This window comes from Oryctolagus cuniculus, chromosome X, assembly GCF_964237555.1.
Source record: "Oryctolagus cuniculus chromosome X, mOryCun1.1, whole genome shotgun sequence".
Taxonomy (NCBI): Eukaryota; Metazoa; Chordata; class Mammalia; order Lagomorpha; family Leporidae; genus Oryctolagus; species Oryctolagus cuniculus.
This window is the reverse complement of record NC_091453.1, coordinates 82,259,486-82,286,289: the sequence shown is the minus strand read 5'-3', so window position 1 is coordinate 82,286,289 and position 26,804 is coordinate 82,259,486. Positions and strand designations below refer to the sequence as shown.

General features: G+C 41.7%; 1 protein-coding gene across 1 annotated transcript in view; it reads right to left on the bottom strand.

Moving 5' to 3' along the window:
• CAPN6 (calpain 6) overlaps positions 1 to 23,189 on the bottom strand; it is a 29,743-nt gene extending 6,554 nt beyond the window's left edge. Inside the window, exons 1-6 of the mRNA XM_002720204.5 lie at positions 22,479 to 23,189; positions 15,682 to 15,861; positions 2,886 to 3,017; positions 1,729 to 1,937; positions 1,043 to 1,235; positions 266 to 459 (exon numbers count right to left, since the gene is read on the bottom strand). Of these exons, the coding sequence (XP_002720250.1) occupies positions 266 to 459; positions 1,043 to 1,235; positions 1,729 to 1,937; positions 2,886 to 3,017; positions 15,682 to 15,846 (893 nt within the window). The 5' untranslated portion in view covers positions 15,847 to 15,861; positions 22,479 to 23,189. The remainder of the gene's footprint in view (positions 1 to 265; positions 460 to 1,042; positions 1,236 to 1,728; positions 1,938 to 2,885; positions 3,018 to 15,681; positions 15,862 to 22,478) is intronic.
• Positions 23,190 to 26,804: the final 3,615 nt, after the last annotated feature.

Here is a 26,804-nt window from a genome sequence, read left to right as displayed (position 1 = left end):
AATAAAATAAACAACTAATTAATAAAATAAATAAAGCTGTTATGTTTACCTACTGGCTTCCTATAGTAATTAGGGTGTCAACGGAACAGAACACATAAGGACTGAGTCAACTTTATCTCACCTCTTGCTAGGTCACAGACCCCATGCCGGGCAACATCCCAATAGCTATTGGTGAGCATTGAAACCCAGCAGCAGTCTAGAAGGATGGATTTGGGAGAACTACTGGACCTTGGAGATATAGCAGTGAAAGTGGAATGACACTCACATTTCACTCCAGGGCCCACTCCATTCCTGTCTTCCCAGGGGGTTCCTCAGGCGAACCATGTACAGCTTCTCAGCACTGAAGACTTCCACAAGTCTCTCTCCAAGACGGATCTTGCGAATATCAGTCATGGTGTAGGTATGGCCCTTCAGTAGACCCCAATCAGTTTCAACTTCTTGTTCCTCCTGATTGGGAGACTGAGAGCAAAAAAAGATACATAAGGCTGCAGGAATTGGGAGACCTGGTCCTGGTACCCCTTCTTTCTTGATTGGTTTATCTTAGTACAGGTGGAGCTAGTTCTCTCTATGCAGATGGAAATTTTGATCCAAACACCTAACTTGACACCGACACACATGAAGGAAAAGAGATAGAGATTGAAATATAACAACTCACTCAGGCAATTACTATTCAAATGACCCACTATGATACATTAACATGAACTGTGACAACCTTTGGCAGGGTATTTCATTCCTTGAGCAAGTAGTTATAACTTCAACATACAGAAGCAGAGAATGGAGAAATAATTAATCAGAAACTATTTACATCATTTCAGGTGCTACATAGGCCCCCAGTGGGATGATTGTACAAAAGGATTTTATTTAAAAAAAAAAAAGCTCCTTATCCTCCATGTCAGGGTTTAATCCATGTATTAGCTTTCCAAGTTCCTTTCATGTTTTTTTTTTTTCATGAATCCCTGGGTTTGGGGCAATGTTAACTGCTCAATTGTGTATTCTGGTCTGCAGAAGTGATCACAGAAAGGTTATTTTGGTAAATACAAACCTCAATAGAGCAGCAGATTAGACCACCTTTGGTAAATGTTTTGTATAGTTCTCTGAACAGCTTGTACTTCTCCTCAACAAGCTCAGTGTATCTTCCCTTCTGCATGTCAACAGTTTCAGCCAATGTGCCCGTGAAGTCCACGATGATATCAGTGATGGTCAAACCATCCAGAGCTTCATAACAGCCTAGCAGCCTGGGGGCAAAGTTGTAAGGTTATCTTTGTAAAATTATTTTTCCAGGTCAAGGGCATCATGAACTCAAGTTTTAGAATAGTCACAGCCCAGTGCTGACAGCTGGCTTTTCTCTAGATAGGAAATGAACAATATTTTAATATTATAGTCAGAGATTTATAGGCTTGGACTATGTTGCTCAAGGAGAGACCATACAAAAATGTCTTTCCACAGGTAGAGATTGGACAAGGAAAAAAATTAGGTGATAAGGATGTGCAATTGTTAGATTAACAGGAAGAAAGGGTGCCTAAGAGAAAATAAGGATATAGTGGAAACCAGGTCAGCTGATTTCTCTCTCCTTTGATATTTCTGAGGACTAGGCCCAGGCCCAAAGCAATGCCTAAGATCTGATGGATATTCAATCCAATATAAACTATGAGTTGAGCTACAACAACAAATTTGGCTTTCCCTTTCCCATGCACCCTGACCACACAGACTAGTCAATCCCTTCCTTACTTTGCATAAGCTTTTTCCAGCAGAGCATTCCAAAACTCATTCATTGAGGTGGAGAAGGAGAAGACCAGATCTCCATTGATAGTGGGCAGCAAGTCATCGATCACCACTTCGGTCCATTCTCCAAAATGCCAGAAACGGAAGCGAAATATCCCAGCATATTTATCTGGTTTTCGAGGATCCCATTCCTGTTCCTTATGGTTTGGAATTGTCTGGAAAGGTAAATTCCTTCAATCAAGTATTATTCACTAAATCACATTCAGATATTGAGATTACAATTAACTCTGGCAAATCTGTATAGCATCAGGAAATACACCAAACACCTCTGATTTGGGTCTAGATTGGAAAGTCATGGGTAAGCCATTTTGCTCACGACTCCTGCTTCCCTAGTTCTGTTTTTCTGAGGATGTTATTACCATTCCTGCCTTGCAGACACACAGGAATACACAGGGTAGCTTGGGCAGCCAGTCAGGAGTTACGTATCTCCCAGAAATAATCTATTAACCAGATGATGAGAAACAAACTATACAAACATATTCAGATTACATGTTCAAACACATAAACAACACATTTTAACAAAGAGAAAATCAATCAAAATATAAGGTGCACTGTAGTTTCTTTTCAGAAGTTCAATCTAGAGATATCATGTAAATTCTACAGAATATAGATTTTATTCTCACCTTAAATAAAACTATGCTTTGAAAATTCTCTTTTTATATAACACTATAAATTAATATAGTTATTTTTCTGAGGAAAATGTTCTGTTTTTTTTTTCTTTCAAGGATCTTATTTCTATCTTCAGTTTTTCATATATGGGTGGTGACTTCTTGGCCCCTATTGGCTTTAAATCCCAGTGGGTACAAAGAACACAAGTGTGCAGAGACACTGCAAATGTCAATAAAAGAGCACCTAATATACGTGACAATACAAGCAGAATAAAATGTTAATAGTACAATCTCAGTGAGTATGTGGGTGTAGTCTGTAAAATTCTTTCAACTTTTCTGTGTTTGTGAAAATTTTTATAATGAGATGAGAGAAGCCTTCTAATTAATACCTCAGTCTTCAGGAAATAGAACACTCTAAGAAAGTTATGAGCTGATTTTTCCTAAAATTACTAATGATGAAAAGGTGAAAACTGAATGAGCCAACAGAAGTAATACCTTTGTCCAGTGAGACTCCTGAACAGCCAGACAGGAAAAGGCAGAGACCATCGGCTTATGTCCCAGTCTGCCCTGGATCAGCTGGTGGTTGCTGATGTTGCCCACAATCAGACGGGGATCATCACAGATGTCCTGTAGATACAATAATAGACTATTTTAGTGTCCAGGTAGCTGGGAAGAGCAGTCTTCATAGAAGAGATTGGGTTAGGGTTGATAGTAACCAGGATTTCCATAAATGAGATAAAATGAAGGCTGACACAACTGTGAGAAAAACACAAAGCATTAGATCCTCTTGCCATGAAAAGGGGTCGTGTGAGAAAGCAGCAAGAGAAATGGAAGGAGGGAATATGATGAGATCGGATGGTATGTCCAGGTGGAGGGTCTTTAGACATAGCTATTCTTGGGGTTTGGGACAGTTTTCACCACAGTTGTGAAACCTGAATGGAGATCATACATACTGAGCTTATTTTGCCAAGATAACATTTCCTGAAGCACCTGTTCTTGGAAGGGTGATTACATTTAAGAGACAAGAGGGACGTTATGGGGGGGAAGCCATTGTAATCCATAAGCTGTACTTTGGAAATTTATATTCATTAAATAAAAGTTTGAAAGAAAAAAAAAGAGACAAGATCTGTTGGACATGAACATTAAGGTGTCTTCTTTTCTAGGAAAATAAATTAGGCTCCTATAAAATTTTTTTTCCTAACATAAAGCAAAGGCAAGAGTAGTCTACATGGCAACCAGAAATTTCCACATCCTGGGATGAGTATAGTGGCAGTAGCATTAACAGCAGGAGGTAACAGACAACCCATAGGAGTACTTCAACAGATATTCTTCCCACACTGGGTGTTCCATGAGGATCTGGGCAGAGAGTGGGAGGGGCAACATTTGTTTGGGAAGTATGTCTGTGTCTTGCCCCTAACAAATATTAGTGGTATCATTCTCAATGTGAGTAAGAAAAGGAGACCCAAATAATACACAATGTAATGAGGACACAGTGGAGCCATTTCCATGGTGTAACCAGTGCCTAGAGGAAAGATCCCCAAAATTCTCCTGGTGATAGAGTAGGCTCTACAATGATGACAATGCTCAGGTTGACTTGAATTAGGCAACTGGACAACAGAGGGGTACAGAAGCAGAACAGGTAAGAGACAAGCATGGACAAAGCCACATAACTGAATATATGATGTGTGACTCAGAGTATCAGCACTTGCAGAGTTCAAAGGCAGGAAATACCAATGAAATCTAGATAGATTGAGAAACCTCATGGAAGAGGTTGTTGGCCAGCGCCTTGAAATTCTGGTTATCCAACAGAAATAAATCCTAGTCCCAAATAGAAAGAAAATCTAGACATATATCCTTTTTAAAAATTATTAGAGACAGCTATACTTTTCTATTCCTCAAACCTCTTTTTTTCCAGGGACATAATTCTCCTTGATGAAAAGTCTGGTCTACAGAATAAAACATTCCATATATTCTTTTAAAACCAAAATAACTCTGGAAAGAAATAGACATTCTGGGCAAGGACAAGTCCAAATTGAAGATTAATTAGGCATCCGTCAGCCAAAAAAAGATGGTGAGGTGGGTTGTCAGCTCTGGATTTTCTGGTCTTTTTATTTATTTATTTTTTGTGTTCCTGGTGTCTCATCAATTTTGTCTTAGAAGATTTATTTCTTACTAAATATTTTTTTCTATAGGTTGTGAACTACATGATTTATTTTTTCACTTATTGAACATAATGCAGGTTGTGTTGGGTGAGATAGACTCTGAGGTGCTTTTTCTCATTGTTTTCCTGCCTTTTCTAAAATGTAATTAAGCAATTTTTCCTTTCAGAGGTCAGGTGTTATCATTTTATCTAGAGAAGCTGTAAAGTTATATAGTGGGTTTTTCTTTTTTTTTGAGACTTAGATGATACATATCATAATTCACTAGTATGGAAAAACAACAAAGTAAATATTGATATGTGAAAAAAGTATACTTCTAAAAAAGATATTTTGAGAAAGAGGAAAAAATATACTTTTAGATTAGCAGAGAAAACTATTTGCTAGTTTTATGTAAATTTATTTGTAGTTCAAGTTATATTATAGATCATGAATTTGCACAACTTTCATTTCACAGCAAAGATCTAAGATCAGCCAACATTTTTGGCAGGTGATTTTTTTTTTTAAATTCACCATTGTATTTTTTTTAAAAAAATACTTGCTTTATTTATTGGAAAGGCAGAGAGATGGAGAGATAGAGAGATAGATAGAAATATTTCATGTGCTGGTTCACTCCCCAAATGACCACATCAGCCGGGGCTAGACCTGACCAAAATCAGGAGCTAGGAGCTTTTTCCAGATCTCCCATGTGCATGTAGGGGTCCAAGTACTTGGACCATCTTCCACTACTTTCCCAGGTCCATTAACAAGGATCTGCGTCAGACCTGTGCCCATATGAAATGCTGGCATTGCAGGCAGTGGCTTAACCCACCTTGCCATAATACTGGCCCCTCCATTTTATTTTTTAATATTTATTTATTTGTTAATTAGTTATTTTTATCTACTTGAAAGGCAGAGAGAGACAGAGAGAAGTACAGGGGCCCAAGTACTTGAGCCATCATCTACTACATTAGCAGGAAGCTGGATCAGAAGTGGAGGAGCCAAGACTTGAACAAGGCACTCCAAAATGAGATGCTGACATCCCAAGCAGCAGCTTAACTTGTTGTGTCACAGAACACAATCTAGCATGTCAGTTTCTATTCAAGATTTAAAGGGTCACATAAGTGGGCAAAAGAAAGTATGTAAACAAAATTCAAATTGAGGAACTGGGTAATTATTCTCTTGTAGACTTAAGTTGCATGTGGTCATTAATATGTTATATGTGTGTCTATATACTTAGACATGCACATATATGCTTATACATGCACTCAGGTATGCATAATATATATTCATAGCCATATGCCAATTGTGGGAAATACAAATTTGGGAAAATAACAAATTCATTTTCCATTTCTTCTTATAAACTGGCACATTCGCCACTCATAATAGATAATCGCTTTTAAACAATGTATTTTGAAACATTTTACATTAATAGAATGTCTAAACTGGAAGCAATTTCAGAGACTATCTAGTCATGCACTTTATTTTGCAAATGAGGAAACAGCTGTAGTAACTTACCCTTTTAGTCATGTAGCTACTTTTTTTAAAGGTTTGTTTATTTATTTATTTGAAAGGCAGAGTTACAGAGAGGCAGAGGCGGAAGCACGGAGAGAGAGAAGTCTTCCATCTGTTGGTTCACTCACCAAATGGCTGCTACGGCCAAAGCTGCGCCGATCCAAAGCCAGGAGCCAGGAGCTTCTTCCTGGTCTCCCATGCAGGTGCAGGGGCCCAAGCACTTGGGCCATCTTCCACTGCTTTCCCAGGCCATAGCGGAGAGCTGGGTCGGAAGTGGAGCAGCTGGGACTTGAAACGGTGCCCATATGGGATGCCGGCACTGCACCACAGTGCTGGCCCCCATATAGCTAGCTTGTTGGAGACTTAGGCCTAAAAGCTTTGGTTACTGAGAACCCTATATGGTTAGAAATGGAACCTCAAGACCTTAGTTGGGGCCTGGCATTGTAGTGCAATGGGGCAAGCCACATCCCATATTGGAGTTCTGGCTTGAGTCCTAGCTGCTTCACTTCCGATCCGGCTCCCTGCAGATGTTACTGGGAAGGCAGCAGAGGATGGCCCAAGTCCTGGTACCCCCCATCCATGTCAGAGACCCAGATGGGAGTTCCTTGCTGCTGGTTCTGGCCTGGCTCAGCCCTGGTTGTTGCGGCCATTTATAGGGAGAGAACCAGTGGCTTGAAGATCTCTGTCTCCTTCTCCCTCCTGCCCTCTCTCTCCTTCTCTCTCTGTCCCACATTCTGCTTTTCAAATAAATAAATGGATTAAAAAAAAGACTTCAGGCAATGCATCCTTTTGCCTTTGGGTTTATCAAAGGTCATTGCATAGAGTATTATTGTGCAGCCCCCAGGAACAGAGATGCTGCTACCTCTCTCAGTCATCTAACCCAATTTTTTGTCTCTTTGCTTAATACTCACCTACAAAAACTCTCCATCTAGGGTGAGGACTTATATAATCCATCACTTAGCTTTTGGTTGTAGGCTAAATATCACCGGTAGGCATTAACATCCTCAGTTAAAAATGAAACATAGGAGAGAAATCTTTACTAAGCAATATCTTCTACCTCTTTCAGGAAGTGAGACATTAAAACATGAGAAAGCAGCCAAGGAGTTAGAACGGGTAAAAAGGTGATGAACCAAGGCAAATCTAACAGCCACATGGACCTTTGGGTAACACATTTGCAAACAATGAAATGGTTGTTTGCCTTTCCCCTAGTTTGGGGGCACACTGAATATCTTCATGTTTGGGTCCAAGAGGTAAAATATAGCAGAAGAATTTTTTTTCTCTAATTCAAAGTCGACATACAGAGTGCAGATGAAACATTTCAGCTTGTGCTGTGCTGGAGTGCTAGGAGTGGGATTGGGGAAGAGGTCACATCCCACATATTCACAATTTTTAAGCCACTTGGGATCAAGGGGGTGGAGATGCTTAGCCCCTAATGGCTCCCAGCTGTGTTGCCATGATCCTTGAACTCTGCTGTTTGTCAAGGCAAAATAATTTCTTCGGGGGAAACACACAACTAGGAAGTTGAGGACCACGAGTAAAGCTTGAATGATCCCCAAATGCCCCTGCCCCTCGGCCAAAATCTTCTATAACCAAAGCAGCTTCTTGAGAGGTGTGTTCTTTAACTGAGGTTTGAGGGCCTTTTCATTGTCCTCACCTCATCTCCCTTCACAGAGATCTCTAGAGTGGGAGTGGGGGCAGGGGGCATACAACAACAAGATCTGTAGCCTGAATGAGTCATTCTATGTGGCTCTCTTTGCACTTACCACATCCAACTCTTTAGCAATTTGTTTTACACAGGTGAAAGTTGCTGACAATAAGCATTGAGGTCCAAGGTAAGCCTCAGAAACCACAGTAAAATGAAACGCTGCCCATAAAACTGGCAGCCAGAAGACTGGAGATTTTAGCAGCACTGGGGGAATGCAGGAAGGTGCATGGACACCTACAAGTGAGGCCAGTCACACAGCAGGTACATTATGACTAAGTCCAGGGGCTAAGCAGTCCCAGAAAATAGCCCACAGGGGCTAATTTGTATTAAACTGCCATTTAGGACCTGAGGACTTTGTGAGCTGATCAAATAGTCATTATCTTCTTAGAAAAGTGAAATATTGGTTGGCATTGTGGTGAAGCAGATTAAGCTCCTCACTGGATTCCGGTCCCAGCTGCTCCACTTCTGACCTGGCTCCTTGCTAATGCACCTGGGAAAGCTGCAGAAGATGGTCCAATAACTTGAATGGAGTTCCAGGCTCCCAGCTTTGACCCAGCCCAGCCCCAGCCATTGTGGCCATTTGGGGAGCTTAAGATCTTGTTCTCAGGTTCCATCTTGAATTTTCTTTATAGGAGTTAGAAAGGAAGAGAATGTTCTACTTATGAAAAAAAATCTTTTCCAGAAATAAAAATTCTCAGCAGGTAAAGTGGATTCATTGAGAGGCTAGTGCAGCAATTGGTTTCTGAGCCCAGGTACACTTGTAAGTGCTCCATCTAGAAAGGCTTCCATTTTCTTTCCTTTGTTTCTTTTTTTAAAGACTTATTTATTTGAGAGAGAGAGAGAGAGAGAGAGAGAATGTGTGCATGCAAGAGAGAAATCTAGCTTCTGCTAATTGACTCCCCTTATGCACACAATAACCAGGGCTGGTCCAGGTTGAATTCAACCAGGATCTCCCATGTGAATCTCTCACATGGGTGGCAGGGATCTAACTACTAGAATCATGATCTGCTGCCTGTCAGTGTGCACCTTAGCATGAAGCTGGAATTGGAAGCAAAGCCTATACTCTAACCAAATCTTCCAGTGTGGCATGTGGTATTGATATTCTTACTTGAACCTTCACACTTCTGCTAGGAAATTCTAGGTATAGATCTCAAACTGCTTTATTGAAAACAATGTATACTTCTATGTAATGGAATGCTGTTTAGCAATAAGAAGGAACAAATGAATACATGCTACAACATGTGTGATCCTTGGAAACACTTTAATAAATGAAATAAGCCAGTTATGATCCTATTTTGAGGGAAAAGCTCAAAATAGGCAAATTGGGATAGAAACCAAAAATAGATTAATGGTTGCTTGTGGAGAAGGCCTGGAGGGATCAGTCACTACAAATGTGCACAAGGGATGGTATTGATCTGATTTGACTATTCTAAAACTGAGTTATGACTGTAAATTAGCTAAATATAATTACATTGCAAGCTTCAAACAGGTGAATTTTCATGAAGTTTCAATAAAGCTGTTGAAGCATTTTAAATATAAACGTTATAATAAGTTTATAATAAGTAAGACAATTGGGAAAGAATATGGGCCTACTCAACTCTCTTCAGTTGTGTAAACAATGAAAAACATGCAGGGCTACTCACATGGCAGGGCAGGGGGCAGTACATGGTCTCTGGAAAGGAAAAGTAACTCAGGAGCAGTCTAAGACCAAAGTACTGACTGAGGTGTCACATTCAGCTGGTAGTGGGGAATTTCTATTATCACAGAGAGAAAAGTGTTTCTTTACATTTTATCTATCTATCTATCTATCTATCTATCTATCACTCAAGCCTGTATATTATGCTTCTAAATGTCTCTCTTCAGCAGGCTTTCCCTTCCATTCTTACTATTACCATGTTAGCCCAGAACTTCATTCCTGACCCTCCCCCAACCCAGACAAGGTAGTCAAATGGCCCCAAGGAAGGCTATTCTCCAGAGGAAGCTGTATAAGGGCAAAGGTAGTAGAGGCTGAACTCAAATGTCAACCAGGACAGCTGACCCAAAATTTTCTGCAGGTGCCGTTTCTTCCCCCACAGCTGGCTGTTCAAATTCCCATGAGACCTTGCTCCATTTTAGTTGAGGGTTAAATTTGTCTGACTCTAGGACACTGCTGGAGGTGGATATGAGTCAATCAGGAAAAAAAAAAACAGAGGGAAGTAAGAGGGGAGAGTAACTGGAGGGAGCTAGAGAAGAGATTTTCTGTGGGAATTTGGTAGGCAGATTTCAGCCTTTATGTCCTACCTGCAGTCTTGTTAACACACTGAAACTCAGGATAACTCAACTTTTAGAAGTTATTAAGGCTTGATATATTGAGAATCCAAGAGGATATCAATGCTCAGGAACACATGGTCTCAGGCAAGATGAAAGTATTTCAAAAAGTTTGTAAAAAGTGGAATTAAATATAAGCTTATTTTGGTACAAAAATATGAAACTCATGCAAAAGTTTTGCATAATACAGATTTCTACAAACTTTTCAAAGACCTCTTTTGTATCAGTGTATCCAGAAAGCTAGGAGAGTAGTTAGAGCCATTGGACCACTAGGGGAGTTGATAAGGATTTTCCTTTGGAGTATGTGGACAGATGATCTGGCATTGAATAAATGCAAAACACTCTAATAATTCCTGTCTGTCTAAAAAAGGCTGCGTAAAGCACAGCAAGGAAGTGCAAATGGGAAGGAGGGGAACTCAACACAGCCCCGTGATGGTGGTGGAAGTCAAGTTTGTTCAGCCATCAGCTATCAGTGTTTACATGCATGGAGGCTTGTGAAGGTAGAAACTTTCAACAGGGCAGAAGAAAGATACAGAGAGAGAATACCAGAATAATCATGCTGCTTCCATTTTGGAAACCTCAGAAAATAGTCCTGGTAGAGTGTGAGGCTATGTGGTATGCCAAGGGGCAAGATGTCTGTAAGCTTCCCTGCAAATTGGGATCTCAAGGCTGCCAATGAGGCAGAGAAGGCCAGCAACCCATCTGGTCTTCCTGAACCAATTCAGGGAGGCCCAGTGCTAGCTCTCAGCTTTCCTTATGGGAGGCCAGAGAACTTTGACGTGGTTCTTCACCACAGTCTTGGCCTCCATTCTGGCTGGAAAGGAATCTGCGGTTTTTCGAGGCGGCTCAGATGGTGGTCCAGAACCTTACTTTTTCTTCTACTCCCCACAAGAGGCCCCTTACCCAACCATTCCAATCTATAATGATCTCCTCTTCCTCAAAAACCCAACATGACTTACTGTCTATATGCCTGAAAATACCATTTCACATAGCTGAGGTTAACTTCTTTAACTCTTTGATAGCTCAATATCCATCTCCCCAAAAGGAATGGGAGTGCTTCATGCAGGCCACGCCTGTACCTTGCAGAAAGTCTGGCATAAAATAAGTGCTCAGCAAATGTTTCTTAAGTGGCTCTCCCTTTGGACATGATAAGATTAAGCTCACACTGTGCTCTCAAAAGGGAGGGTGCAGATCAACTAATGAAAATTTAGGATCAACACAATGAGGAGGAACTAACTCGAGGGAAGCTATTTATTTTGGCAAAAAGTGCAGACACAGGGGCACCTGCAATTCACATCTGAGTGCCTGGGTTTGATGCTCAGCTCTGGCTCCTCACTCCAGATTCTTACTAATGTAATTCTTACATTCCCGGATCCTGGGAAGCAACAGTGATTCCTTGAGTATTTGGGCTCCTACCACCCACATTGGAGACCTAGATTCAGTCTCTGGCTCCTGGACCCTAGCTTTGGTCCCAGGCCAGCCTCAGCAGTTGTGGGCACTTGGGGAACAGACCAGTGGATGTGATCTCTCTCCCCCACCCCACCTTCCTCTCCTTTTCTCCCCCCCTCCAAAAAAAATGGAGATATAAACAACTCTCCATGATATGGCAGCATGGTAGAATGAATACTTCTGTGGCCTTTTGAATCAAACCCTATCTTGTTAATAGTCTGACCCTGCAAAGGCAAAGACTGGGCCAGGCTCAAGCCAGGAGCCTGGAACTCCTTCAAGGTCTCCCATGTGGGTGGCAGGGGCCTGAGCCCTTCGGTCATCTTTCACTGCCTTCCCAGGTGCATGAACAGGGAACTGGATCCGAAATGGAGCAGTGGGGACTTGAACTGGCTCATATGGGATGACAATGTCAGAGGTGGTGGCTTAACCCACTGTGCCACTACCTTGGCCCCTGTTATTTTTTAAACCAGGAAAAAAGAGCTACATCAAAGTAATTCTTAACATAGCTACCTCGCTAAACCACAGTAAGTTAGGATGAAATGAAATAATGTATAGTAGGCTTCCAACACACTATGTGGCCCATAGTAGGCATGACATAAATGTTGATTCTTTTGTCTACCCTTTCCTGTGTATCACCCTCTCTCTGACATTCTTCCACCCTAGAAGGGATATTGCTTGTTTCAGAGACAAAATGGACTATTGCCATGATTATTAAGATTTTTTCTTTCCCTGCTAATTCATCTAGGGCTTAACCATAGAATTTGAGCGATGAAGGCAAAGATCAAAGGACTCACCCAAGACAGAGGTAAGGACATATCTACAAACAGGGCAGCACAGGAAGCGCTCTCTGCTTGCTTCACATCTGGGAAATGGCTTCACGTTGGCTTGCAATTTTGCCGCCCAGTGTATCTCTTCCTAACTCCTCTAGCAGATTACCCGCATCAATTATTCCTTTTCTCTCCTGTATCTTCAATCTCTTCTTCCTTATCTGTTCCTTGGCATACAAATATGTTCAAGTCTGACCTATTTCAAAAAGACACCTATCCATAAATCTCTTTCAAATTCTTGCTTTCTTTTTAGCTACTTCTGCCTTATCAGCATATTTTCTTCCATATCTAAGCATCAGAGAGCGGTGGTGGTCCTCATTATCATCATCTATTCGTTGTCTTTTTTTTCCCTCCATGCGTTGAAAAAAAAAAAAACAACTTTTTTACGCAATTAGTTAATTAGTGGTTAGTGAATTCTACTCATGTTTTCCAGATTTTTACTGCAGGTCCACAAAGTGATCTTCGGGTTGTCAACAACTACCGGCACACAAAAGCAGGAGTGTAATCTTCCTTCTAATGGAGACAAGTTCTGCAAGTTTCATATTTTCAAAGGCTATCTTTCTTTACTGGCAACAATTAAGTCTTTGGTGGTTGAATTGCATTTAAAAAAAAAAAAGTCTCAATGTAACCAACGTGTCTTAGCACCACCTGGTGGCAACCTATGTAAACTGAAGTAGCTTTTACTGCAACTCCATTTAGGAGATTAAGCTGTGGAAATTTCATCTAAAAAGTGACAGTTTGCTATCATTGAGGAAGGCAAACACTGTGCTTGGGGACTAAAGTGGTTCCATAATAGTGTGTAGACAGGTACCTCGTTAAACATGATCAGAATGCCTTCAGGATTTTGTGAAGGTCCAAGAATTTTCAGTTCACAATAACTCTCACCCTGTTGGGAAGGAATCCGAGTACAATATCCTTCCCTCCAATTATATCCTTTAAGTATGGCAAGGTTAATATTTATTCTCCACTCTCCACCGTCCTATCATTTTATATAGTGAGCTCCTTGCTCAGGTAGGGATTGTGAAGTGATCCTGAGACTTTCTTTAGAGATACAACATATAGGTATTCCACAGAGGAACAAAGCTATTAATACCTACTACTAATAGGTGATGAAAGAGCTGTGATTCTGTTCGGATCCCATTTGACCACTTAGGGGATGGTATCCAAAGAGCAGCAAAAAGTCTCTTCCAAGGCAAAAATCCATCTTTTCTCTTTAGAGCTCAATAATTTATTCTCACTGTATAAGGGGTTTTTCTCCTCACTGGTCTGAGGATGACTTTAAGTTTCTATAATAGGTAACTAAATAAAGAGACAAGAGTATAGTGTTTTTTAATTAACACATTTACTCAAGTGCCAAAAGAAAACAAGCAAAGCATACCTCTTTTGTTGTTTTAAATTACTGAATCTGACAAAATTTGATTGCAGTTTGGGGCACCTCCATTTATGTATGTATGTATGTATGTATTTGAGGGTTAGAAAGACAGACAGGGCTCTCAACCGCTGGTTCATTCTCCAAAATGCTTGCAGTTGCCACAATGGCCCTGGGCTGCAGGCTGAGACCAGGAGCTGGGAACACAATGCAACTCTCATACCTGAGTGGGAGTGGCAGGAACCCAATCATTTGAGCCATCACCATTGCCTCCAAGGGTGCACTTTAGCAGGAAGCTTGAGTCAGAAGTCAGAGTTGGGATTTGAACCCAGGTACTCCCATGTGGAACTCATGTATTTACCATCATCTTAATCTCTATGTTAAAAGTCAGCACCTACAGACAATTTTAAAATGTGAAATTGAATAGACCTCTGCTCCTGGCTCTAAAACGAGGAGTCCTGGGGTAGGAGTTTACTTTAGCAGTTAAGATGTCTGTCAGGGCTGGAATTGTGGCACAGTGGGTTAGCAGCCGCTTGCAATGCCAGCATCCCATATAGGCACTGACTTGAGTCCTGACTGTTCCACTTCTGATCCAGCTCCCTGCTAATGCTCCCTGGAAAGCAGCAGGTGATGGATCAGGTGCTTGGGCCCATCACCCACATGACAGTCTCTCTCTCTCTCTCTCTCTCTCTCACACTATCTCTTTATACCTAAATCTGTTCTGAGGTAATTAAAGAAGTCTTAAAAACAAAGAAAACAAATGTATTGGTTAAAAAAACTTTACAAAAAAACCCACAGCTTTGTTTATTTGAGAGGTGGGCAGACAGAAGAGAGAGAGAAACAGAGGGGTTCTTCCACCTGCTAGTTCAGTCCCAAAATGCTAGCAATATCCATTGAGGTCCTGATCGTGTTAAAGCTTAACTTGAGAACATATGAGTAGATTTAAATAGTTAACTAATTGCTTTAAAAGTCTAAGGGGGGGTTACCCTTGTGGCATGGGGTGTTAAACCTTGGCTTGGAACTCCAGCATCGCCTAAGGAGCCAGTGTTCTGCTTCTGATGCATCACCCTACTGATGTACCTGGAGAAATAGCTGAAGACAGCCCAAATACTTGGGCCCCTGCACCCTTGTGGGAGACATGACTGGAGATCTGAGCTTCCAACTTCTGCATGGCACAGCCTGGACATTGTAACTATTTAGGGTGTGAGCCAGCAATGGAAGATACATCTTGCTCTCTCTCCCTCTCTCTCTCTCTCTCCTCTCTCCTCTCTCTCACTCTCTCCTCTCTCTCAGTCTCACACACAGAGACACACTCTGCCTTTCAAATAAATAAATAAAATATTTAAAAAAATAAAAGGCACCTATGTCCCAGGGCTGGTATTGTGGCACAGTGGCTAAACCACAGACTGCAATGCCACCATCTCACCAGCTGCTCAACTTCCAATGCAGCTGCCTGCTAATGTACCTGGGAAAGTAGTGAAAGATGGCTCAAGTGCTTGGGAGACCCAAATGGAGTTCCTGCCTCCTGGTTTGTTGTGGCAGATGATAATCTCTGTCTCTGTCACTCTCTCCAATATATTTTTTTAAAGAGACCTATGTCCCATCAGTTTTTGTCCCCATCCCTGTCTCTCTCTGTCTTCCCTTTCTCCCTCTCAACTAAAAAAATAAAATAAAATAAAATAATGGAGAAAAAAACAAGATATTTAGAAAACCTTAAATAATTGAACTTTCCACTCTGTGTGATGGTCATGTTAATTAGCTTGATAGTGGCAATGATTTCACAATGTATATATGTAACAAGCTGTACACTGCAAAGTCCACAATTTTATTTGTAAATTATGCCTTAATAAAGCTGAGAAGGGAAAAGCAAGGAAGGGAAGAAGTTGACTCCTAAATTGGTATACATAATAGGCTACAGGAGAAAGAGTCAGTGAAGCAGAGTTATGATAAAGGAGGTCAAAACAGAAAGTGGAACAAGAGTTACCTGAGGCCGTTTCCACACCACTTTCCCAGGCAGCAGTCGGTTGTAGAAAAGAGAATCATTTTCAGGCAGAAAAGTGGGATCACAGAAGAGTCTACTGTCTCTCATGCATTCCTGCTTCAATTCCTGGTATTTCTGGTTTTTGAAGAGCTTCAGAGGAGGACCCATAATGTCCAGCTATTTCTAGAATGAGAAAAATTGTTATCTTTAGAAGAAAAAGTTCCAGGTCTTTCAATGATTACCTGAGATTAGATAAAGAGCAGTCATCCCAGTGATTTTCCCCAGAGCTAGACACTTCAAATATGGCTTTAAAGGAAAAGTCATCATTTGCTGGGAAAGGAGCCAGGCTCCACAACTCATTAGTATGGGGCCCTGAGTAAGGCAGCTAACCATCTGGGGTATTCAGTTTCTTTACCTGTCAACCTGAGCAATGTGGGTCTTCACAAATTCATAGGGAATATTGATAATGTGAAGATGATTCATTTGATGTGACTCATTATAATCTAAAGAAGCAGTCTTCAATTTACACGGGCAGAGAGAAGCTTAATGCTAAGTACAATTCTAAACTTGAAAAAAAAGGAAAAATAATGATTTTACAATAATATGAATACACTGATGCCTGCAAGAGTTGCACATTTGGTGCCAAAGAGAGAAGCAGTCCCTTTGAGTTCTAACTAGTCCTTTAACACAATTCCTTGTCTTTTATCATTTACAGAGCTCTGCATTTTTTTACGACTGGTCGGGAGAGCTGAAGCAAGAAACAGAACTCAACAGATGGCCTCCAAAGATAAGGGAATATAGAAAGATTGCGTGGTCTTTTTCTTTAGAGTCCAATGTACAATCATTTGCAGACTCTAAAATCAAAAGGTCAACTCCAAAATTCAATTACCCTAAATTGGCGGACTGCAAATTCTTATCTTATGGCAATACGCTGTTGTTTTCTTTTCTTAAAAAAATCTTCACATAGTTAAGCAAAGAATCAATATTGTGGCTCATCAGGCAGTCTGTTACAGTGCCTCACACTCAAATGCCCTAACAACTGGTTTTTATAAAGACATTTCAAAAGACAAATTGATTTTAAATAGCTTTGGGGTGATAATAAATAAAGTTTGTATTAACTTTGCGTGAGTCACAAAGATACATCTGTAATGATTTTAATGATCCTCTCCTGACATTCAATAATAAATAAGACCTTTGTGAAATTTACATGGCACTATTTTTTAAGTCTTTTTAGGATTTAAAATATCAATGTAAAATATCAATGATCACGGAGAGTTGAAACAAAAAAGCTAACAAAAGTTCAGAATGTTTGCTAAAAAATGAATGAAAATGTTCAAAATGTCTGCTAAAAATGAACGAAAATGTTCAGAATGCTAAAAAATGAACAAAAATGTTCAGAATGTCTGCTAAAAAATTTGCACAAAAACAAAATGGCTATACTAGCACTTTAGAAAGTATGTGGTTTATCTGGTAAGCAGTTGCCATTTCATGAAAAATGCAATATTAATCATGCTTCTGTACTAGCTCATTTCATGTTCTTCCTTATTGGTAATGAAGCTTTCCCATTTGAAAATGATAACAAATTTTAATTTAAATTTTTGCAATGTTATTTGCAATACATAGGTACAGCAAGCAATACTTTCTCTGAATCAAAGGGAAAAGCAGCTGAAGATAACAATTTTTCCGTTGCTTTATTTATCGACAGTTGCTTTGCAAATTGAGGGCTGCCACTCACTGCAAACTGCTGAAGCACCTTCCATCAGCCATCAGATTTCGGTCTGTTCACATGCATTGAATATGAAAGATATGAAAGTACATGTCATTATATTTCAAGGCATGTGTGGCATTATCACTAATGATGCTAAGCAGCGTCAGTGCCAATCTGAACATTTGCCTATTCTCCTTTTGGGAGCCTGTTACAAACAGACCCCAATTTTTGAGCTGTTCAAACTTATAGCAAACACTATTGTGCTTCTTGCTTTCCCTAGAAGGCTTGGTGGCTTGCCAGAGGCTGGGGAGTGTAAATGCAGGATAGCCTCAAACAATTAGATTATTCTCTTTGTCAGAACCTCCCCCATTCCTAAACATTCTGTATAAAGGGGTATTTCCTGTTCTTGGGGAAACCTTCTGCCCCCATAAACCTCCCTTACTATGCAACCAAATGGTGAGGTTGAAAGAGTCTGCAAAGGGAATCTCTGTTATGAAGAGGGCTGGTCTATAAACAGAAAGCAACAGCATCAATTGAAAAGGAAATCAGGTTTGATTTTAAAAAACAATATGAAAGAAGGCATTGTAGCACTTGATGCCATTTGAAACGCCTACATCCCCTGTTGGAAGAATGCTGGTTCGAGTCTCAGCTACTCCATGCTTCAGATCTGGCTCCCTACTAATGCTCCTGGGAAGGCAATAGATAATGATTCAAATCTCTGCCACCCACTTTGGAGATTCAAATGAAGTCCCTGGCTCCTCGCTTCAGCCTTGGCCCAGCCCTGGCAAAGCCTTGGCCCAGCCCTGGCGATCCTGGCTATTTGGGGAGTGATCCAGTGTATGCGCGATCTCTCTTTCTCCCTCACACCCTCCCTCCTTCCTGTCTCCCCTCTCTGTCTCGCTGCCTTTCAAATAATACAACAAATCTTTTTTAAAAAAACTATTATCTCAGTAGACTCTTTCCAAGGCATTTTGGTTAGGAGCGCCTGCCTTTTGGGGTGCCCAGTAAATAAAGAATAATAGGTTATTAGCCCGAACTTCCATTAAAGTACAGTGGCAGTCTCAAATCCTTTTGGAGTTGCTTAATAGAATTGACCCCTGTTTCTCACTAGGTTACAGGAGAACTGTGTGCCATTTGTTATGTGACCTTGGCCTCTTTGTGCCTTGATTTTCTCCTCAGGAGAGTGAGGTTATCTACTTTCTTCCCTTGACGCTGTAGCTGTGCCTAATGAGATGGTCAGTGTAAAGGGAATTCTGTGTAGAAAGTGCTCCATGCATGCAAGATATACAACTGAAGCCCTCTTGCTGTCTGACACAGAGCTGGGCATTCAATTAGAGCTCAGAGAACATTTGAACAGATAAAAGTCATATGTAAAGAATTATCACAATCTATTATGTGAGATGTGCATTTCACACTTTGGTTCATATTCTCTTCAAAGTACCATGTTTAGCAGCCATGATAGGGGTCCTGCATTCTGTATCAGCAGAAATGGCGCTCAGTGAAGTGGCAGCTAGAGACAGGCAGAGCCGACTCAAACCCAGGTCTGTGTGATGCCAGATTGGGTGTGTGGCTTTCCATCATACCATACTGCTTCTTTTGGTCACCACTTTTTCAAAGAAAGGATTTTTAGTTCAAATGAGGAAACCCTCCAAAGAAAACAGGGTACTCAGCATTGAGGCATTCTGCCTAGAATTTATTGCCATGGTGGATATTGAAAAGGTTCGTTATTTTCATGGCTTCATGATGATGGCAGAATCTGAACCCCTTACATGGATGTTCATTGATTATCCTCCAGAAATTCACAATGTTGCAAGCTGGGTTCCCCGTGAACAACTTGCCCTACCGGAGTGGAGGAGTAGGAGGAAGGGAGCTTTCCTTCCTTACTGTTCTACCCGATCCAATGATGGTGGGGAAGGGAGAGCCCTTAAGACCACATATTTAAAAAGTCAGGAGACAAAATAAAATCTAAAACTTTGAATAAAAATCCAGAGTAATAATTCAAAGAGAGGCTCTAGCTAACAGAAGCGTATGTGACATTTAAGAAGAAAGAGTGGTCTTGGGGGCTCCCTGAACGGGGTGGGGTGAGGCAGTGTGGGGTTTAGCCCTGGGATAATGGCTTAAAGCAGCTGAAGTCAAATCCAGTGCCCAGAGAAAGAATATGAGGAATCTCATGTCTACCAAGGCAAGGAATAAGGGGCAGGTCCTGAGTGTGGAAAGTTAGGACTTGCCAGGGGAAGTAGAGGGAGCTGCAGACACAGGCTGCGGTTAGGAGAGGGAGATTTTACTACTCACTGGACTGAAAAGGTTGGGAGAGCTTAGCAAGTCCATATAGCAAAATTTCTCCCTTCTTTTTCTCATAGGTCAGTCTTAGAGGAAAAACCAGATTTTTCTCTAAAAAATTAATAAAGGAAATCAGGTCTGTGGTTCACAAACCACTTTGGATTTTGGCGGCGGGGGAGGGAGTAGAGGCACTTAAGGGAGAGAAGGGGAAAAGAATATGGCTCCAGGGTCATTGTCCCTGGCTACTTTATCTTTTCCTCCAGCTTCTCCCTTGTTTTGTACTTTGTGCAAAAATCTGAGTAAAAGCAACTAAGAATTTGCAGGTCATTTGGATCCAGGAGACACAACTTTGCCCTGGGATGAAATATGTGCCACTTTAGACACAATCGGCACCCCTTATCCCCACACCCAGGGATGTCATGACGAGAGAAATCAGACTTGGATAAAAAGTAATAGAAATACAGTATTGATGTGTAATGCAAAGAATAGTGTTTCTTATGTCTACACAGGCGGAGTCACAGCTAACTACTATGATCATATAACCACCAGTGCTGCTCACATTCAAACTGTTAACCAAATATTCTGGGGTCTACAAGTGTCTATAAAGGTCCTCTGATTCAGCTCATTCACTTATGTGAGTACAGGAGGCACCTACCCTGCCCAGATAAAAGACTGCTCAAAGAAATTACAGAAAAAAATACACAATTTCCTTTCATTCCATTGGTGAAAAGCCTCAATCAAAACTAAAAAGCGATTCAAGATCATACAAGGAACACAGACAGTTCAGAGATCCAGGATCAAATGCCAAATGCCACCATTTAGTGTAGATGATGTCTCTGTCCCTCAGTTTCTCCATAATCACAATGGGGAATATGATGGCTGCTATGTCTCCCTCCAGGTGTTACCTAGGGAAGCCCAATGAAATTAAGTCCGTGAAAAGACACTTCAACCGTTAAGGAGAAGGCTAATGTAAAGCAGTATTATTAGGAAATGCTCATTTTTTTTTTTTGCAAACCCAACCTCTTTTCTGTCTGGTGGAAACAAGAAAGTTCGATGCTGTGCTTTAAATGAGACACATTTTGACATGTAAAAGACCAGTGTAAAATGGCCCCTACACCATTCTCTACTCCTCCCTATTCCACCTCTCCGTTTTGGCTGACTTGCCCTCCTGGCTAAAAAAGCCCATCCTATGAGTCAAATTGTACTGCCTTTCAGGAACTGAATTCTGATTTTCATAGAATGTTATGCTGGAAGAACTCTCAGAAATCACTCGGTACAGCGACTTTCTCTTGCTGTAAGGTGAGAGGACTCGCCCAAGGTTACATAGCAATGCCGCCACCATTAAAACTGAGACCTCCTGACTCTTCACTACAACATTTTTTAAAAAGTAGCAGTGGAAGTGGGGGTGGGGAAACCATGGAAGCACAAAACTCCAAGGAAAACTTTACTTTCCAACATTCTCATTGTCCTCTTCTTGCAAGAAAGCACTTCGGAGTTGTGTTTTGGAATTGCAAGCTGTCAGAAGGTGAGATGATTTCAAATCAAAGCTATTCAAAGAAACACTGTTTGCAGGTCACAAAGGGGCTTTTTCTGCTTTTAATTTAAGAACTGAAAACTCCCAAGGATACAGAAAGCCTGCTTTTTAACCTATTCCTGACCGCATGAGTGTTTAAGCTTTTTCCTAGACTGCTTGAGACTCTTGAGTACAAATAAAGAATGCTATTCAAATCCAAAGTGTTCACCCCCCCACACACGTGCACACAGGCTTGCACTCACACACAACATGCAGGAGGGATGAAAGAGTCCTCCAAAGAATTGTTTTCATTTACTTCTTCAGACTATGAAGTGTCCTTCATTATTTCACAACAAAGATTAGCAACTGAAATATTAGCCGAATTTCAATAAAACATTAAAGTAAACATGAATGCTTTATCCTGAGGACAGAAATGACTAACAGAACAGCAGAATTTGTTGAATTTTCCTATGTGCTTTTCACCCAACTTAAGAGTTCCAAATCCTCAGGACCAACTTCAACTTCGATGCACCACGCTATCAAGTAGCCCAGTTAACCTCCCAGTAGAAAGTAGTCAGGGTGAGTGTGGTGGCTGGAGCCCCAACTGAAAAATCTAAGCTTAAATCCAAGAATCAGAGGACAGCAAAACCAGACTGAGGATGCTGGAAATGCAATAGCCAAGATCAACCTGTCAAGGGGCAGAGGTTACCCCTGCTGTGCAGACTCCTTGGGAGTTAAGAAAGTCTGGGCTGTCACTCCCTCCCGTGCAGCGGTGCACAACCTGCACACCCCTCACTGCTAGGCTCACTGGCCTTTTGCATCCCCTAGAGTATCCCCAAGATTTTGCTAGCATTTCAATAATTTGCACCTAACCGTGAGTCTGCAAAAGCATGGAGGATGTCCTGCCAGTTAGCCAAGTTTCCCCCATCCCTTATACCTCTTTTTCCCATGTTTGTACTCACTTCCTGGTATTTTTAGGCAGCACAAGGCAAATCCATACACACACACATACACACACAAAAATAAACTGACCAAATATCCCTCAGAAAAATCTCATTGCTGGGCAACCACAATCACCCCTTCCGAGCCCAAAAATAACCGACAACAACAACAACAACAGCAAAAAACATTATTTGTGAAGTTTCCAAACTGTTAATCATGCTCACATTGTCTGTGGACAAACCATAGAACTAGAGCTGCGAAGTTTGACTAAATATACCGTTTCTTCTCCTCTCATAGATGCTAAGGTATCCAGCAAATTAAACTCTAGGATAGGTTTGCAAAACACTCTTTACTCACCTGAGTTATCCCAGGAGCCTTGTAGCTGCTGCTGCTGCTGCTGCTGCTGCTGCTGCCGCTGCCTTTGCCGCCGCTGTCGCCGCCGCCGCCGCCTTCGCTGCTGCCGCTGCTGCTCTTAACCAGGTAACCCCGTTAAGTTTGTGCCGTCAGCGCGGCTGAACAAAGATTCTGGCTTTCTTAACCTGAAAACTATTTGGGCTGTACCAAGCTCTGCTCACAGGGGGAGGTGCCTCGGAGCAACTTCAGGAGACTTTGCCCCGCCCAGCATTCAGAAACTGATTCTGAGTCATAAGGAAAATCTGGAAGGCGCCCCCGCCAGATGTGCAGACGGATTGCCCACTCCAGATCCACCCACTAGCAAATTAGAAAGCCCAGGGAGTCACGTTTGAAGGCTTGCTTTGTTCCCAGGAGAAATAGGACTTTAAGGGAGGAGTCTGCAAGATTTCTGACATTTCCCGCCCTCAGCGTTAATGCCTCCGACATGGACATGACTTGAGGGAGGACATGGAGAGAGAAACATTGAAGTGTTGGCCAAGTTCTTGGGAGTTAGGCTGCATACATGGCCGTGGCATATGCATCTATGATAGTGATGAGGAGAACAGCAAGGGAGTGGGAGTGAAAGAGCAGCTGGTGGAGTGCAGAAAAGAAAAGGTCAGTTTGTGAAACAACAGGTAACAACATTTGGCCAAGGGCAGAGAGAGCAGAGTGTTAAGAGGGGAGTGAATGCAGTTTGAATCCCTGGCAGCTGCAAGAAACCGAATTTCCAGCAACAGGACTCCGCAGATTCTGCCAAGCAGTGTTAGTTGAGAAGCGGAGCAAATAACTGTGTTTCTGCAGGAAGGCCAACCAAGAGGCTTCAGTGGGGTGCTCGGCTAGACTTCTGCAAATATCATGCTGTGCTCCAGGCTACGTGCTGATATGGACTTGTTGGGACACGCTTCCGGGGACATGATTCTCAAGTTTTGTTCATTTCATTTTCAACTATGAAGGTTTCTGTCGTCTCATTCCCCAGCTTCCCTGACCAGTGTGTTGTGAATCCTTAAACCTGAAATTACTTCCCTCTTCCTTATCCCTACACCAACTCTCCTCTCTCCTATTCTGGCTAGTTGAAGATGGGGGGTGGGGCTGGAAGAGAAAGTGAAGGAGAGAGAAGACACCAGTGAATAAGGTGGAGCCTAACAAGGAAAGAAAGTCCACTTTCCCCACTCCCTGGCTCCATGACCATATTTTTTATTAAACAGATCTGAGCATTTCTATAATTCTGGTCCCTGAGACCTCCCCCTTGGCATCCTTCTACACTTTCTAAGCCAGGATGGAAATCGAGTTGGAGGTAGGGGACAATACAAAAGGCCAGAGCATGGAAGAATTGGGACTTTAAACATTGGAATCCAGATTGGCTCAAAGGGGAGAAATTTCTCAAACAAGTATCGCTATGTTGTGGCATTTTGTCTTTAAAAATAAAGGATAATATTTTGTCGAGGCTCATCTTATGCAATCGTCTTTTCCACCGTCACAATTTTCAAATGAATAGAGAACCATAAAATACGAGAATTAGAAAGAAACTTGAAGGTTTTATCTACCACCCAGATCAGTATGGAAATATCCTCCTGATAATCTGGAAAATTCACTCCTCTGTACAGCAGCTTATTCCATGTTAGAAGCATTCCTTCACGTTAACACTGTACTCAGGTTGAGCAAAAATTCCCCTCACACAAACTATTCCTAATTCCTCCTTCACATAACAGCCCTTAAAAATATCTGTCATGGCCGGCGCCGAGGCTCACTAGGCTAATCCTCCGCCTGCGGCGCCGGCACACCAGGTTCTAGTCCTGGTCGGGGCGCCGGATTCTGTCCCGGTTGCTCCTCTTCCAGTCCAGCTCTCTGCTGTGGCCCGGGAGTGCAGTGGAGGATGGCCCAAGTGCTTGGGCCCTGCACCCGCATGGGAGACCAGGAGAAGCACCTGGCTCCTGCCATCGGATCAGCGTGATGCGCCCACCGGCCGCGGCGGCCATTGGAGGGTGAACCAACGGCAAAAAAAGGAAGACCTTTCTCTCTGTCTCTCTCTCTCTCACTGTCCACTCTGCCTGTCAAAAAATAAAAAATAAAAAAAAAATCTGTCATGTCACCCCAGCATAAATAACTATAGCTGTTTAAAACTTTGCCTCCTTATAGGACACATTTGCTAGATCTTTTCTCACTCTGATTGTCTTCTGAGCATAAACCTGCTCAGTGTGCAGCTTGTAGTTTAATTAAAACCCTCTGTAGTTTCTTGCATGAACTATTACTGTGCACCTGAGTCTGTGTTTGTAAACTGATTTTTCATTTAACATATGTGCTGGGTATTGCATTCATCCTCGAAAACCATTTCTTTGTCTCAATCTATTCTCTTTCTTTTAAAGAATTATGTATTTATTTGAAAGTCAGTTATAGAGAGAGGGACAGACAGACAGACACACACACACACAGAGGGAGGGAGGGAAAGAGAGAGAGAGAATCTTCCTTCCACTGGTTCACTCTCCAGATGGTCACAGCAACCAGAATTGGGCCAGCCTGAAGCAGGAGCCAGGAGTTTCATCTGGGTCTCCCACATGGGGACAGGGGCAAACGCACTTGGGCCATCTTCTGCTGCTTTTCCAGGCTATTAACAGGGAGCTGGATCTGAAGTGGAGCAGCTGGGACACGTAACAATGCCCATATGGGATGCTGGCATTACAGGCGGAGGCTTTACCCACTACACCATGGTGCTGGCCCCTATCCACATTCTCAACCTTTTTTTTAATTGTCATACTCCTAAAGAGCCTTTCCAGGCATTTTTCTTAATTTCTCCCTAAGAAATTTTAATGCCACAGGTACACTATATATTTGTTTAAATATTGCATGTATGTATGTATGCTAGGTATAAAATATTTAAAAATAAACTATTTATTTATGACAAAGACAGAGGGAGAGATAGACCTTTCATCTTCTCATTTATTCTGCAAGTGACCTCACTATTGTAGGCTCAACCAGGCTGAAGCCAGGAGCCAGGAAATCCATCTTTGTGCCCCACATGGGTGGCAGGGGTGTGATATCTTCTGCTGCCTTCCCAGATAATAGCGGGTAGCTGGATGGGAAGTGTAACAGTTTGCACCAGAACTGGTACTTGAATAGGGGATGCCAGTATTGTAAATGACAGCTTAACATGCTGTACCACAACGGCCCCAGAAATGTTTTTCTTGTTGTTTCTTTTGACTCCTCAATAAAAGTTTTTGCCCTTGTGGTGGCAATATTGCCCCAGTTGAGAGTACATGTAGTATAACCATTCTGTTTTTTTATCTGCATATTTGATCAAAAAGTATTGAATGAGATAGGGTCCAGGACAGAATACTGCTGGGTAACCTTAGAGTGCTGCCCTTATTAGCAATCACTTTTAATAAGGTTGCTCAAACCTGAAGAAATCCATATAACTCATGCTAACACCCAGCTCCTATTTCTCCATCTTCTCCAAGAGGCTATCATAAGACTTTTTTAAATGTCTTGCTGAAATCCAGATACATTATGCTATGGTATGCTTGTCATCCACCCTTCTAGATTCCCTTTCAAAAAAGGAAATGGGCTTAGTTAGGCGTGACTTGCTTTTAGTGAGCTCATGCTTACCCCTAGTGATTTCCTCTAAAGCCTCACAAATGACCTGCTTAATAGTGCGTTCTATACTTTTGCCAAGGACCAAAGCCATGTTCACTGATATTTAGTTTCCAGGATCTGTAGTTTGCAATACCACCCCGCCCCCCGCCCAACACCAACAGGCATTTCCACTAAAAATTAGGACATTTGCCTGCCTTTTTACAATTTCTCACCTCTTCTCTTTGCCATAATTTCTCAAAGGTTACTAAGACTGGCTGTGATCACATCTGCACATTCTCTCAGTTGACTTGAGTGTAATTTGTCTGGGCCTGGAAACTTGAACTCAGTAAAGGCAGCTAAGTACTCTCTTATTATCTCCTCATCTATCTTGGGCTTTAATTCTCTTTCCAGTTCAAAGATCATGCTCCTTGATGGAGAGGTTAAGTAACTTGCCCATGGTCACACACTTAGTAAACTGGCAGAGCTAGGATTTAAATCCTGCCCTGTCTGACTCTTAACCAGAATTCTATGTAACTTCCAAGTACCAAAGGAGTGGTGTGGCCCATGACTGCTGAGTTCCAAAGTGGAAGAGATCTCTTCCAACAATAATAGTCAAGGCAGACTTCCTGAAAGAGGTGAAATTTGAACTGGATTTTGAAGAGTGGCTAGGATCACAGTGAAAGAAAGGAGGGTGTGTGCATATGTTTGTAGGAATGGGAAAGG